Source organism: Erithacus rubecula (genome assembly GCF_903797595.1).
Source record: "Erithacus rubecula genome assembly, chromosome: 4".
NCBI classification, from domain to species: Eukaryota; Metazoa; Chordata; class Aves; order Passeriformes; family Muscicapidae; genus Erithacus; species Erithacus rubecula.
Window position 1 is genome coordinate 38443389 of NC_136686.1, and position 16679 is coordinate 38460067.

The 16679-nt window shown below is 35.1% G+C and overlaps 1 protein-coding gene across 5 annotated transcripts in view; it reads right to left on the reverse strand.

The window, feature by feature from the left end:
• Window positions 1-334: 334 nt before the first annotated feature.
• USP15 (ubiquitin specific peptidase 15) overlaps window positions 335-16679 on the reverse strand; it is a 60459-nt gene continuing 44114 nt past the window's right edge. For all 5 annotated transcript variants that reach the window (XM_079305309.1, XM_079305308.1, XM_079305310.1 and 2 more), the window contains 14 exons: window positions 11291-11464; window positions 10775-10933; window positions 9919-10143; window positions 8301-8384; window positions 8102-8196; window positions 7736-7924; window positions 6870-6985; window positions 6470-6742; window positions 6102-6172; window positions 5637-5752; window positions 3644-3793; window positions 3167-3270; window positions 2526-2614; window positions 335-2232 (listed from right to left, as the gene is read on the reverse strand). In XM_079305309.1, the coding sequence (XP_079161435.1) occupies window positions 2047-2232; window positions 2526-2614; window positions 3167-3270; window positions 3644-3793; window positions 5637-5752; window positions 6102-6172; window positions 6470-6742; window positions 6870-6985; window positions 7736-7924; window positions 8102-8196; window positions 8301-8384; window positions 9919-10143; window positions 10775-10933; window positions 11291-11464 (2031 nt within the window). In that variant the 3' untranslated portion in view covers window positions 335-2046. The remainder of the gene's footprint in view (window positions 2233-2525; window positions 2615-3166; window positions 3271-3643; window positions 3794-5636; window positions 5753-6101; window positions 6173-6469; window positions 6743-6869; window positions 6986-7735; window positions 7925-8101; window positions 8197-8300; window positions 8385-9918; window positions 10144-10774; window positions 10934-11290; window positions 11465-16679) is intronic.

Sequence of the window (16679 nt, forward strand, 5' to 3'; positions counted from 1 at the left end):
TCATTCTCCCTGCCCCAACCCCATAGGTTTATCTATCTTAAATATATTCCTTCATTTCCCAGCCACCTCACAATTAGTGTATTTGCATTTGATTATTGTTACAGTATTACTTTTACAAACAAAATTATGACATTATTGTTTTTGCAGTTGTATAAATGTTTTAGGGTCAATTACAGGAGAGAAAGCTTTTTATATATAATGTCTACTTGAAGTATTGTTCTTGTTGCACGCTGGTCATTACATAACCAGTTTGTAACTGAGAATATAGGTCTCAAAGACTACCCATGACACAAACACTGTGGGAAAGGAATTTGTAACAAAATGGAACACTAAATAAGGCCTTGAATAGCTTTATTGAAATCTGTATAAATAAACATGCGCATTTCAAATGTAAACCCAAGTGAACTCAAGTGCAGACAAAATTTTAACCTCTGTCATGCAGGAGGTTAGTTTACATTTAAAAAAAAACCTCAAAGCAGCTTTAAAATACCAGGATGAAACACCAGTTTTAATTATCAAGGTATAAAGCAAAGCCATGTCCAACATATCTCATTTATATCCTGGTCAAATGCAATTTTTAAACTTTTTAATGCTAACATAAATAAATAATTTACCAAAATGTGCACTCACAGAGTGAACTTTTATTTACAATACACAATTTATAACCTATTGTATTTGATTAGTTCAAGTGAAGAACATCATACTTTTTGCTTTTTTTCTTTTTTAAATTTTAAACAGTGGGACACCAAGCAATTCTCCAGGTAGTAGATATGTGACATGTGCCCCCACATTTAAGAGCCCCTCTCAAAGGCAGTATTGTATGCAATCAACAATACATTCTTCCAACTAGATCAATGGGAAAGCAGCAAATCAAAAAATGTTTCAAACTGTCACACTTATTTTGGCATCCTGGACCCCTGAACATATAGTTAACTGAAATCCAACTTGGAGTTTGTATGCCTTATATACTGTACAGGTTCTGACTTGAACATGCAAATGCCAATTCTCTTATGAGTTACCTTTTCAGATACACTGTAAGGCTATGGTGAATTCCATCCGGAACACACAAAGAAAATTAACAGGCCTACCTCTGAAGTGATTTTGTTAATTAACAATTTAAAGGCAGGTCATATTGAAAAAATTCTCAACCAAGCCTGATACACAGTCATTACTATGGATACAGAATGCTATTAATTCTGACCTTAATACAGAGTAGTTTGCAAGCTGTCAAACTACGAAAACTGGGGAGAGAGAACTTACAGCACAATTTAAATTTTGGACTGTTATCAGATAAAAAATTATGCATTTCTTAGAAGCAAGATAACAGGAATTATGTCTGCAGAGTAGATCCTAACAAGCAACAATGGATACTTACATTTAATTGAAAACCTTTTTTGTTAATGCAGCATGAAATCCAGAACCTGTTTCACAGCAGAAGTAAGATGAATGTAATATTCTGACTTCCATGTCACAAAAGGTTAAAACACCTTTTCCAAGCTATTTCTTCTATTGTGACCAAATTAAAAAACAAACCAACAAACAAAAAAAACCAGGGAGAAACAAAAATTTGCTCTTTCAAGAAAACTACTTTATGTATTTATGACATTTTTACTTGTAGTCTGTTGGCAGCCTAAGGAACATGTATATATTCATCAAGAAACTAGACCTGGCAGTAGTATTCTTGCAGTACTAGGAAAGTAAATGTCAGAAGTCCACAGATTTAATATTTTAATTATTAATTCACATCCAAAACAAAAGAAAACATAATTCATCAGAACAGCAGCAGAAAACTTAAAAGGGGTTTATTTGTGATTTCCTATATATACCTTGTGAATATGAGACTGTAAATGCATTAGAGAATTTCTGTTTAAGTTTTTATTGTTTCACTTCAAGTACTGCACATGTTAAAATGTAATAAAGATTTACATTCTATTATCTGAAACTCCCCATCTCAGATTTTTATATTCTTAATTTGGTGGGCATTTTCACTCTTTCACTCTGTATCCCCAGTAAGAGAGTCTCTTTTATGGCTTCTAGTTCTTCCCATCAGTTAGTGTGCATACAATTTTCATTTTCTATATCATTATCATTTTCATTGCTGTCTTCATCGCTTTCTAGTGGGATGCCTGTGGCAGCTGAAGCACCTTGTTTAGTTTCCCGGTCAAGTGGGAAAAAGCCAGTTCCACTGATTGTGTCCTGTCTCTGGTAGAAGAGCACATATGCTGCTTTGGACTGTAAAAGAGGGTAGTACAGTATGTTCATGAGGATTCAAACAAAACATTTACAATCTAGCTTACCAACTCTTTTTCTTTGCTACTAAGTATACATGGTAAAATTACAAAGAAATCAGAATGTTTAAGTTTTTGCACATTATAGCAAAACATTTTTGGTTTGTACTGTGCTTTGAAAGAACACAAATTACTGCCTACAAATTTAACACAAGTTTCATGGTTTACTCTTAATTTTTCCTGCCCTGACAAGAAAAGATCAACAGTCCCAAATCTGGAAACATAAAAGATACTTGCCACTATCTGGTCCTCACTTGCAGTGGACACACTACTGTCATCAAAGTAGTACCATTTTCCATCATCCTTATTTTTTGCAAAAGCAGTATCTAGGATGAAAAAAGTACAATGTCTCAATGTATCTTCATAGATGTAATACAATCCATTACCAGAGTGTGTTACTGTCACACACTTCATATTCAACTAACTAAAACTCACTATCACTATTAAACATCTTAAACACTATTTTTAGCAAAGAGTTTAATCACTAACATTTCCCTTCTAAAGACAATGTATACTGAAAAGGACAGTCAAAGTACAATCCCTCAGTCATTTTTTCTCTCTGCTTTCAAGGGAAAGCATAATGAACAAATGCAGACAAGCAAGACAAAATCAGTTGTATGAGTACAGTAGCTGTTGTGTTTTCTCTTTTGACAATATGCATACCTAGAAGTATAAAAGAACCTACAATTATCCTTGAAAGCTCATTGCATACAGATTTTTGTGTTAAGATATTTGTGAAAACATTTCAAGGTAGGGAAAAAGAAATGGCCCCTCAACTGTTAAAAAGCACCATTGATTCAAAGTGATCAGTATTTCAATCAAAATCAACATGGAAAGAAAGCTGACATCTAGAATGACAACACTCAAAACCAACTTACAGTGCCCTCCTCCCATTCCTCCATAGTGGTTGGAAACAGCAATCAAGTTGTAGCGGCAAGGCCCTGCATTGGGATTAATAAGGAACTCTGACATGTCCAAGTCACTGTTAAAAAACAAAACAAAACAAAATAAACAAAACCCAAACAAAACTCAGTCATGTTAATAACTTTTTTAACCACGGTTTGGTGGTCTAAGAGCCCTTTATTTTATATGCCCTAGAAAAATACACCAGACTACTCTGCCAGTGCATCTCCTTCACTCTGTGAGAAATGGAACAGGAATCAGCAATCTTCCATATTTTTACATTACTATTATTTTACTAAGTTTATATCTTTAACCCAGAAGCATTCTGTCATTAGTTTACTGGATCCTCTCATGGAAGCTGAGAACAAACCCATTTTATGTAATTGCTGAATTAAACACATGCCCTAGTCATGCTTTTACACTTCAAGCATCAAAATATTTGAATTTCTTACTTTATTGGAAAGTCAACCAATGTATCCAACTTGTCCCTCGCGTATCTGCTGTAGGAAAAGCGCTTCAGATGAACTACCAGCACAGGGGGCAGTGACCACAAATCTAACTTCTTAGTGGCTTGCTGATGTTCTTTACAGTTTGGACAATACCTAAAAGGAAAAAACCATCAATTTTATGTAACCGTAGCCCGTATGTTAAAATACATTACCAAAGAAAGTCACACTGATGGGAGGAACTGAATGAGCAAAAACCACACACTTTTAATCTCCTACTAATGCCACAGATATCCCTTCCAGTTTAAAATGGCAAGTGTGATGCCAGTGAAGCTCAATGTAATTTTAAACAGAGAAGCAGCATCCCCCAATATTGGATTCTCATCTCCTACATCCCTGATCAGATCCCTGTACCCTTAGTTAGAACATAGCATTCTTATATTTTATTAAAAAAAAAAAGATAAGTGTTAAGAAACTAACAAAAAAAAAAAAAAGGCAAAAAATAACAGACAACTCTGGCTCTTTCAAGTTTCAATTTCCAAATTCATCAATTCACCACCCTAAAAACCCATCTAAAACCAGATAAGAGTGACTACTGGAACCTGGAAAAACTCATTACTAGAAACTTCCCTTCTTAGTAGGCAAGTATTAAACAGGCTGAGACTTAGAAATTTCTGTTCCCTACAATGCATACTTGAATCATTCAGCAACCAATGCTCAGTGAGGAATATAAGAATGAATGGAAACAACTCTTGCATGAAGTAGTCTATGCATATTCTACACTTTGGCATCTAACAAGCAAAAATCTAGGGAGAAAAAAAAAAAAAAAAAAAGAGATGAACCCTAATTAAAAGACTGCACAAGTGTCTTTAAATGTCAGATGAGGATGAAAAAATTAGGAGAACTGTAAGGGCAGGCTGGAATTGAAAATCTGTTTTCCCAGTTGGCTTAGAATATGCAGAACACAAAAAGTGGTGGACTAGGCATGATGAACTCTTGTAAATTAGATTTGTGACAACCTAACAAATGAACAAAAATGTGATTAATGACCTCCAGTGATATGCATCTAGTAGCAGCTGCTTGATTTCTGCAGTTGTATTTAGTAGTCAAAATACTCTGCTTAAAATGTGTTGCCCAAATGGAAGTGCTTTACCATACCTGAGTTATATGGTATCTCAACCAGTCTACTTAGTGTTGTATAATCTAGCAAACCCAGAAAACAAATGAGATTTTGTAAGTTAGCTCCCTACCCTGCACAAATACAGGAGAAACTCTGGTGACAATGTTAGAAGATCTCCCAAACTTATAGGTATCCACAGAAGAAAAACTTTTTTCTTTTCAAACTTAATTCTGAGCTTAAAGATGTTGATGAAAGACTGTTATCTGCTAGAAAACTCTTGGAAAAAAAAGGATCTTATGGGAATATACTATAATTATGAATATTCAAATATGATTCCCAATTATAATTTGGAGGAAGTATGAAAAGAATAAAAGTCTCTGCCAAAAACTTAATGGCTAGAACATGGATTTGAGGGATTCTATTGACTAGAGACATCCCCCATCCCATAAATTTGCTGCTTACGCACATCCCTATTTCATATATCAATGCAAGGAAAGTTTTATATTTGCATAAAGAAACTATAACCTCTCTCATCTCAGAAAGGAGTATTTGTTTAAACCACTGCTTTGAATTTTTCACAATATTATTCATTCACTGTCCATCACAGTCCACAGACTAGAGCACTTTATGTATTGACCCCTCCTCCCAGTTGCGAATGCATTAAATGTCTTCCTTACAAAGATAACCTTCTATACATGGTAAAAATTTTGATTAAGTAATGGATCAAAACAAAGCATTTTGAGAATTCTTAACTATGCCTGAAATACTAAGATTCGAAATAATATTAACATATCAACTAATTATCTCTATGTTCAAATGTGGGTTTGATTAATTTTGAGAAATATGCCATAGAATATAATTTTAAATTTTTGTGCTTACCATGGGTCTTCAGCACCTAGTTTTTCCTTTGTTGTGAACAGCTCAATGCAATCTTTTAATTTCACAAAAGGCTTTTTGGGAGGCTTATATTCCACACTTTCATGTTTTTCAAAATCCTAAAGAGAAGTATTTCTTGAGTTAAGAAAACAAATGAAACAAAACTCATTTTAGTGATGTCGTCTTACTACAAACAGTAACTACAAAGCTCCTATATATGGAAAAACTGATCAGAAACCAGTTTCCACAGCTTCAGATTTACTTCCCAGTTCATAAGCCTCAGATTTGCTAATTACTTGATGCATATATGAAGTTTATTTATGACAACATATTTACTAAGAATAACATGAAAAAAGATATAGTTGCTTCTTCTTGGGAAGACTTACAATCTTGTATGTCACACTAAGTTGTATTTTTTATGCTTAATTTTTACTTGTGCTGGAAAAGGGAGCAACATAAACAGCTTACCTCTGCTGCACTATCATCAAAATATCTCTTCTTCAATTCAGGATCCCAATCCAAAGCAAGGAAAGATCTTTCTAAGATTAAAAAAAATGTTTTCTCTTAATAGTATTTCTTGCTTTACATGAAATTGTATTAATTTTGGGCAAACACTTCAAAGGAAATTAAACAATGCTATAACAAATCTAATACAAAAAACTGAAGCATATAAAATTCTGCACTTCAAAGTCAACTGTAATAAAAAAATAGTTATTTATAGAGAATTTACTATGTAAAAGAAAAACATATCAAATAGTACAAAAAGAAAATGAATTGTGAGAGTAAGAAAAGAGTCTCAGAACCAAATATTGCCCACTCTGCTCCTTGTGACTTACCATCAAGCCTAGGTTGCCTATCATCAAATCTAATATGCCTGGTATCATCTTTGATGAAGTTTATGTCAGTATTGCCTAAATTATTGAACTGGAATGTAAACAATCGCTTTTTGTGTCCCGTGAGTGGTTGACCTTTGCAAGTATCCTCACACAATCCATTTTCAGAGTCATTGTCACCCCCAACTGAGTCTTCTGACTGGCTATTTTCATTCTCTGAGGGAAGTTCCTGATCCTGGCTGGATTCGTCATCTTGCTCATCTGTCTCCATTTCACCTAAAGCAATTGGAAGAACAAAGAGAAAGAAATGAGACAATGTCAGTAATTCAAAAACACTACAGAGTTAACTTCTATTCCAAATTCAACACCAAATACTAAACAAGTTTAGATATTCCAGTCTTACTTGGAGATCCTTCTTCATGTATTCCATTTGGGCCGTTACCATTGATACCATGGTCCTTACAGCAATGCAGGGAACCTTCAGTGTCTTCACTTTCGGTACATGTTTTTACATATCGGCTAAATGCAACAAGTGAAAGCAACAGTTAGAAGCAATGGAGTGCTTGCTGGTGTACTGTGTTTCTGCACTCCTTTCTAATTTACTCACATTATCAGTTTTATTGCCAAATGTGTCTAGTGTTACAAGCACATAGGAAAACCTGCTCATATATGCCTGTGTATTTTTGGCAGCTACTTAGTCTGAGACAACTTGATTCTTGGCCTCACTCTGTTTGTCCATAATTCTTTTTTTTTAACTGCTCATTGATCATACTACAGAGAAAGTTCCATCAAAAGAAAAAGAAGCATAAATTTAAATTGGAGGTGATATAATTTTAATTTATTCTATATAATGACTATATAATTCTAGTCTAGCTTCAGAAAGTGGCTACCATGTACGTTTCCAACATAAATTAGTATATACAATTGAACATTAGCTACAGGAAATATAACCATAGCAGAATAACTGGACAACATTTCTACTTTACCAAGACCTAACAAACAGCTAAGCACACAAGAGAATTATTTAATAATACAGATTGACTCTTTACTGTCTTGTCAAATAATTCTTGGATGAGGTCATACTAACAAAAAATCAAATTAAAATCCAAATGAGTGGCAAAAATTTTATATTTAATATTCAACAGAAAGCAAATAAAGGTACTGAAATCTAATCAGTATGTTAAAATGCACATGAAAGTACATGCCGACTGACTCCAACAACTAGCATTATTCTTAACAAACTGATTTTTCTTTTAACAATAAACTTACCACATTCTTAACAGCAGCAGATTATACAGTTTATCTTCAGTATTGTTTCTAGGCACTGCTATGAGAAAAGGTTGACCAAATAGCAAAGAACCACTATGGCTGTAGCTAGTGTGCCTGCACTTTTCCCTTAAACAAACAGGAATTATGACTTGTTCCGTATCCTCTGTTCTATTGATAGCAATTTCAAATCTAGAAGAAAAACAATCAGAAATACAAAGAACAACAGTCATGGAAAAGGCTACGAAGAGGAAAAATAAAAAAATAATACCTCCCAGTTTAATCACCTAATCTGGTGCCTAGGTTTAAATCTTCTACAAATAACTATACAAACTGCAAAGAGACATGAAGCGTGTTACCTATACTTACACATATATGTCATCACGTTCCATAATACTACTTAGATTTTCATCCATGGCAAATATCCTGTGGAACCTGTGATTGTATATATCAGTAACAATCATCTGAAAAGAAAATGGAGTATACATTGTTAAATCAGATTAATACACAATAAAATGTGTATTAAAATGTGTTATTTGTTGTGCTTTATATAAGAGATCACTCTTACCTTATCTGCAGCGACACCAGACAAAGCCGACAATGCTGTGCAAAGATCCAATATATTCCCAATTTTGGGAACAACTACTTTGTACTGAAAAGGAAAATATAATTTTGATTTCATAAGAGAACAAATATACATTAGGAAAAAACCATATTCAGTATATTTATGTATTTCTTTCATATTTTTGAAACTTAAGGTGTAAAGAATGTAGATCAACTAACACAAGTTCCAAAAGCTGCTTAAAATGTAGTAATCTGCACTTTACAAATACACACATTGAATACTCCATTTATTAGTTTATACAATGCTTGTTTTAATGTTGTTTTATTTTTTCTGTTAGAACACTAACAGTACAAATTACCTAAGATTTGCATTTCAACAGTACCTTCTTATTTAAGCATTTAAATAGTATACATGCTATCAAAAAGACTACTAAATCTGGAATACAATACATGTTGTTAATGAACTATTATTAGGAAAAAAGCAATGGCAGGCAACAGATTCTCATTTTGCATGCAGAGAGAGAATTTGATGATTAAAGTCATCTCTGTGGCTTCCCTTATGCAGTTTCTAATAAAACTCCACACAAACCTCTTAGCTGTTATTTGCATAATAAAGACAGGATTCATTACAAATAAGGTATTATTAACTCTATAATTAATGGCCAAGTATTGCATGCTATGTCCTTAAGTTTTATTACAAAAACTCTACTGAACTGGTATTCTTCCCAAGCTATGTATTCTAGCACAACCATCTCATGAGTCATGTTCAACTACTTCAGTAGTTTTCAACTTCTTTGTGTCTCCAGTGCAACTACTGTGCGTCCCCTATTTTCACAATTAAATTTCTAGCAGGCTTATCTCCCATTAGTTAATACACCCCCCTTCACCTTCAAATTCCCCAACTCATACTGCCTTTGAGAACACGCTTTTCTCCTACTTTCCTTGTAATGGAACTGATTTCAGGTGTTAGAGCCTTTTAGAATGCCAGCCTGTGTTGTATTTATTTCACCTATCGTCACCGTATAAAGTACAACATGAACCATTTAATTGTGACTTAGACATGATAACCTTATGTACATTTTTTCACAACATTCTAAGGTGTGTAATACCATCCCCTTCCTTAAAAACAGCAAAAGGGATACTCTTCACAAAGAAATCTCATCTGAACTTTTTCTTTTGACTATGAGGTGAGAGCACAGATATATACTCCATATATTCAGTCATGGGGGTTTTTTGCACTACTTATTACAAATATTTACCTTCTGTGATTTAGAAACCAAGAAATTAAGTCTTATGGATTAAGTGCATAAATAGTTTTATAAACATAAAAATTAATCACAGCAGCTCTTAAAAATTATGTCAGCATACATTTTAAAGATTAAGAAGCCTTATTAACACAACCATAAAGAAATTACCAATTTATTCTTGAAACTGCACAAGGTACATACAGCCCTCCTCAGGCATGTGTAAGTCTTCCCCACCTTCCTACGTGAGATTTCAGAACACACACCAGAAAAACAGCTTGTTGGATTTGCTTACAAATTTGCACTGTGTAAAGGAACTTGGGTTTACTGTTAATGCCTCATGAATCAAAGTGCTTGTAGATAAATTAAGCCACTTACCTGCATAGGCTTTGCAAGTGGATCCATTCTAACTAAATAAACTTCCAAAGTGCGTTCTTTTTTCATAGGTAATGGAAGTGTCAAGTAACAAAAGGGATCAAAGGTTACAGATATCTTAGCACATTCAGGACAAACTAGGGTAGATTTAAAAAGGCCATGAAATATATCTACAATGATGGAGTCATTTCTCTTCAAATGGTTTTCCCAGGCTTCTTCAGCAACCACCTGTAAACAAAGCATGATCTGGGTTATGACAAAGTAGTAGGAAATGAATAGTGAGAATTGTTAGTAGAAGTCCTGACAGAACATTTTCAGTAACCAGATAAACACAGACATGTCACTCCAAAGGACCTGTAAGGAATGTTACTACTGTAAGATTTGTAGGTTAAAAGATGTATGCTTTTCCTAGGATAGAGATCCTGTCAGTGATATTACATAGTCTGAGAGGGACTTTCAAGAAGCTTGGGGAAAGACAAAAGCAGATAAACCTAAAAATTCCATCTGAATTAACTCATACTCATAACAAGAGTTTCCCTAAAGTAAGGGTACTGGAGAGAGACAGAATGCTGCATAATGCAGATATAAAAATAAAGTAACAGAATGGGAATTGTTTTTCCAACTGAACTCAGCACTGAACTGAGCAAGATGAATTAAGTCTTACATATGGCCTTACCATCCACTCACCCCCCATTATCTTAAAAATAAACAGAAATTTACACAGTTTATCAAGATTTTTCCTCTTCTCTGAAATGTCTCCCAGAAAAAGCCCCACATAATCAGTTTCCCAACATTCCAGTGCATAATCACATTATCTTACAGCACACAACTTTGAGTAAAATCAGCTCAAAACCCCTACCTTGTCTGGTCTCCCATCCGCATCCTTTAACTGAATATAAGGCTTTTTCCTAATTCTGTTCAAATCCTCATGTAAGCCATCCAAGAGAAAAGCCAGTAGCTCTTGACAATCTTGTTGCTGATAACCAGAAAACTGTGGTGCAAATCGTCCCACTTGTGTCTAAAAAAAAAAAAAAAAGCATAACACTTCTGGTACCTTAATTGTTAGAAAGAGTAGATACTTCTGAGCTTCTGAGATACTATAGCAGCACACTAAAGAGGTAAAACTTGTAGTTATAAAAGGTAAGCTTTTCTATGAAGACAGGAAGTCAAAACTAATTCTCAAAGACCAAAGCACAAGGATGGGTGACACCCACAGAAAAATACATCCAAGTGTTTTACCAATTCAATGAATGGACTGCATACTGATAAATAGTACTCCAATTTTTGGTTTTTTTTGCATATTTCTCTAAGTTTTATACCTAAAAGTGCAAAACAGAAACTGACAATGTACATTCAGTGTAATTTCCCTACTGACCTTAAATGCTCTTGGGGTAACATAGCTGTATTTTCCTGACCACATTTGCTTGATAAGCTCGGCATAAGATTTTGCTATTTCACCTCGCATTCCTAAAGGATTGTCAAAATTCAGCTCTTCTTGGTATTTATCATTGAGGAAGTACTCTGTAAGAGGAGGTGTGTTGCTCAGACACTGCAAAAAATAATACAGACTTTTTAGAACAATGATTTGAATCAGTTCTAAACTTTTTTTTGTTTTCATTTTGTTAAAGCAGCCATGAACTGTAATGTCTAGTGCCTGGAAGGAAGAGAGAAAAAACCCTAAACAATCTTTTCCAGAAACAAATAATGGCTTTAAACCAAGACTGGCTACAGCTGTCATTACAAGTTATGCACAGATAATATCTGTCAAGAGCTTTACCTCAAAATTTATAAAACAAAGTAGTCCAACAAACCACAGCATGAAAACATAATTTGTATCAAGATTTAAAACAAACAAAACAAGGTGTTTATTGCAACATGAAGGGCTTTACAAAACTTGTTTCTGGAAGTTGTAATAGATGCATCAAGTGGAGAGTACATAGGTGCTTGGAAGAGAGAACCAACAGAACTTATTAGTTCAAATTATACCATATTCAGAGCAAAAATTGAAAGAAGATTTATTTTGGCAGGCGAGGGAAGGTGAGGACGCTTGGCCTTTTCCTTCTCTTTGTTAATACCAGCTTATGGATTCTGTTGGAGATAGCAATGTTAGAGGGATTAGACTTTGAATGAGTGCTGCAGCCCTTCTTGTGTTCTTTTAAATATTGTGATGCCATTTAGAACTGAAATTAGTCCAAGGAAGGCAAGGACCTTGTTTTAGATTAAAATAACCACTTATCCTCTGTACCAGTTTGTCTCTTCTCTCAGCATTTGGAGACAGCAGGATGTAATCACTGAAGTATGACTTACAATTTCATTTTAATTTTTGTCCTATCTTCATACTCCTTTAAACATAAACATTTCCATCACTCAGGAATAATCCCCATGCCATGCTTTAGCATATATTCTTAAGAGTTTGTTCATTAAATATTGTAAGCTTTTCTGCATTCTTTCCTTTATTAAAAGATTTGAAGAAAGGTCAAGTATTTCACCAGTCTCGTCTGCCTCTCTGTAAACAAGGGGAAGAACTCCACTTATGCTTCTGCATAAGATACAAGAATTAGACTGGAAGAATGGCAACTTTATTGTGCAGGGCAAAAAAAAAGTTATTCCTATGTCTGCCTATCATACCTGTGCAATATTACAAAGCAAAACCAGTCACATGCTGTAGAGAGCTGAGTTTCATGCCTATATCAAACTCCTTCCTTTCTCTTCCTCCTCACCTAAAGCTTTCAGGATCTGTCAACACTGCAAAAAAAAATTCCTGGTATTACAGACCCTTTTGGATACTCAGAGTTGAAGAAATCTCATTTTTCTCTTGCTACATAGCTAAGAGCTTTTACTTCCAGTAGCGGTGGTCCCAGCTCCCCCGACCTCACAGATCTGTGTTGTCTTCTGGATTATTTTTGGGCTGGTTTAGGAGATGAAATCAGCTCAACTGTTCAGTTTAGTGTCAGGAATGCCCAACACAAAGAACTAATTAATACAAAAATAGTATACTTTTCTACAGGTCTTTCTGTTATTCAAGCATTATACAATTTCCTGACAATGTGGGTTCCACCAAAAAAAAAAACCAATTTATAGTTTTCACCTGATAAATTGGTTTTGTCACTTTTTCAGAACATTAATTAATATTTATAATATAAGTCAGGAAGATTACTACACATAATTTCCCTTTTTCCTTTAACAATGTCCACATTACAGCATGAAATGCCAGTGATGGTAGTACTGGAGTGCATAAATGTCTATCTCAACACAGCAAATTTTGAGGTACAGAGTTGACATTTTTTCTAAAATGTCAGATACCAAAATTTTTAAAAGAGTAGCTACTCAAGCCAGCTAATAAAGTTGGCCACATATGCAGATCTTTTCAATGGAACTGACAAAGCTAAATGATTACCAACATATTTACTCTTTGAAAAGGCTGACAATGGAGAATCATTTAATATCATGATGAAAGTCAGAGGAAAAAATACCATCCAGAAGCCAGTTTGAAGGGAATCCTACATTCCTGTTTTCTCATGTGATATGTTGTAGGTTATCAAGGAAGCCTTATGGGAAGTGTCTATTAGAACCAAGACAATCTACTGGACAGTACAGTTACCAGATTTATGTGTCCTGTTCAACCTGGTGATTGGAGGTTTTCTGTTTGTTTCAAAACACATACAATAAGTAAACTAAAAGTATACCAACAGGTGAAGTATAGTAAGCCAAACAAATACAGTAAAACTATGGAAAACTGTGCACTAAAGAGGTAACAGAATGGCACTTCATTTCAGGTACTGCTGTCTCTACAGGTTTTCTTTAACCAAAAAAATTTCTGTAATGTTTCTGAACCTCAACTACTCATTTAGTGAAAAGATCATGGGAAGGATGGAATAGAAGGCAGAAATTCCAAGAGACAAACCACAGGACATAAGGTTTGCTTAATCTTCAGCGAGACAAAAGATTAGCACTGAAAGCATACTTCCATGTTACACATTAATAACTAGGAAAAAGTTAAGATGCATAGGAAAATGAAAAAGAAAAAAAAATTTAATGTTATGTACAGATGCACATATATATGCACCTCTCAGAGCTGTAGCCTCACTGGAATACTGTATATCTATCATGCCAGTGAGCTGGAGAAATGAGGAGACAGTAGGATCGTGAACTGAGATACTGAAAATTGAATATTCCTCTAAGTGTCCTGCTTTTTCAGCTTCAGGTGTTACTTACTAAGAATTTCATGCAAGGGACATTGGAATTTTGTATTTCAGCTTTCTAATAAAAGACCAAGAGCTGCCAGACTGAAAAGATGATCATAGTAGAAAAACTTATTTAATTTACACGTCTATCCCACTTTTGTTTGTTCACTATGACATGACAAAAAGCACTTAGTTAATATACTCCTTAATCCAAACTCCACATGCCTATGGCAACTGAAACAGAGCAATAAAATTGTAATAAATTCAGGTATTGGTGAAACATGCCATATTTTATCTTGATGAACTGACAGTCATAAGTCAAATTAGAGGGAATATTATTCAGCTTTCTGAAGAAAGCAAGCTTCTGAAATACCCACTGCAAGACTTGTACAGAAGTCAGGCATATATAATCACACTGATGGAAAAAACCCATATAGATAAAAATCTTGGACAAAATGAATGTTTTTAATGAAAACATTTACTTTTTTCTTGCTCCTATCTTTTAATTGCAAAAGGAAAATTTTGGAACTTGCAGGTCTTCACTGTAAAAAAAAAAAACAAACCAAAAAAAAATTCCACAGACCTCTAATCTGTAATAACCCACTGAAATAGGAAAGTAATACTTGGGAAACATCCACAGGTGGCAGCACAGCAATGCTTAAGGAGACTCACTTTTTCAAATTTATTCTCAATTTAGAATATAGCTGTACCTAAGTGAATGAAATATCTGCTTGCCAAATACTTTTTTTTAATATGGGTTCAAGTATTCATAATAATATCTAGTTCATAAAATCTACACACTTCCTTTTGTCTTTCCTGCTTTATTTCATGACTGGATCTGCAAAAGCAGACATTTAGGCCTAATTAGAAAAAAATCAAGCCTTAGATGTTAACACTGAAATAAATTAAATGCATGGAATACTCTCTTCAAAAGAATCTGAAAAAATCTACACGAAAGTTCCAATACAATCAAAATAAGAATACTGAATAACTTTTTTTTTTTTTGGTTTTGTTTTTTTTTTAATTAAGGAACAGTGGCAAGAGCACTTGGGAGATATACAATGGTATTTTAAACTTCTTGGCCTTACTCTCATTCAGCTTGCAGCTGCCTGTAATCCCACACAGGATCTTGCCTGTCTCTTCTTACCTATCCTCCAATTGTCCTGAGCTAATTAACACTGAAAGCTCCTGCTTGGAAGGCCAAAGGTCCCTTCACAATAATCACTTAGGATAAAGGAGCAAGCCTAACCTTATCTATAGATGGAAGAGCTACTAAAGAATGTGTAACCAAGTTTAAGACATTGTCAGGATTTTCAGATTTCTATCTAGTATGTTTACAGGGCAAGAACCCTCACACAAGTTTGTCAGACTCAGGAGATGAAGCTGTGTGAAGGAATTGTCTCTCTTTTTCAAGGAACACTGATAATAGCTCTGATGCAAATAATTTTTCCTGTACATGAGACAAGACCAAAGAGAAGCTGTGTGAGAAATACAATGGTTTCTGAAGCAGAAATGGCTCTTATGTGAATACTCACGGGGTCGCAATGCTCCCTGGAAAGCACAGAGAGCGGAGAAAAATGGCAATCAGCTGGAAAATTGAGAAACTAAACTCTACTTCCATTGAAGGAAACTACACTGATCACACCCAGCACAAATGGAATGGAAGGGATCAAAGCAGAGCTTTCAGTACAGTAATGGAACTGAAACTATTTCAGAGTCCAATACTCCAAAGTAAACTATTTTGTTGAAAGAAAACAGATTTATGCTGATAAACAATTAGCACAATTGTGAAGGAACACACCTTAGAGGATAAGTAAGATAAAGCAGGTGATCAGAGTAGATCAGAGAATCACAGAATAGCTGAGATTAGAAGGCATCTCTGCAGATTCTCTGGTCCAACCTACTTGCTCTAAGAGATCACCTACAGCAGGTTGCTTAGGACTTTGTTCAGTTATGTTTTAAGCATCTTCAAGGATGGAGGCTTCACAGTTTTCCTGAAAATCCTATTCCACTGCATTTTAGAACAAAGTTTCCTGTATTTAAGAATTGCATGTGCTTCAGCTTGTGCCCATTGCCTCCTCTTCTTTCAGTGGGCTGGGAGAGTTTGGCCTAGTTTTCTTTTCTCCACCAGGTACTTCCAAAAAATGGTAAAATCACTCTGGAGGCTTCTCCAGGCTGAACAGCCCCCAGCTCTCTGCCTCTCCACACAGGTCAGGTGCTGCAATCCTTCATCACCTGTGTGGTCTCTAACTAGATGCACTCCAGGATACCCCCAAACTCTATGGGGAGCCCAGAAGTGAGCTCAGAACTCTGGGGGTGTCTCTCCAGTGCTGAGTGGAAGGAAAGGATCACCTCTTCTAGCCTACTGGCAATACTCCTTTTAGAGCAGCCCAGGATGCTGCTGTCTGCCTTGGCCACAGGAACACACTGCTGGCTTTTTGTTCAGCAGGATCCTGGGTGTTTCTCTGCCAAGCTGCTTTGCATCCAGTCACTGACCCCCTGCTGCAGTGTGTACTGGTTCCTGGGGTTGTTCCCCTCAGGCACAGGGCTTTGCATTTCCTCTGAACTTTCATGAGGTTC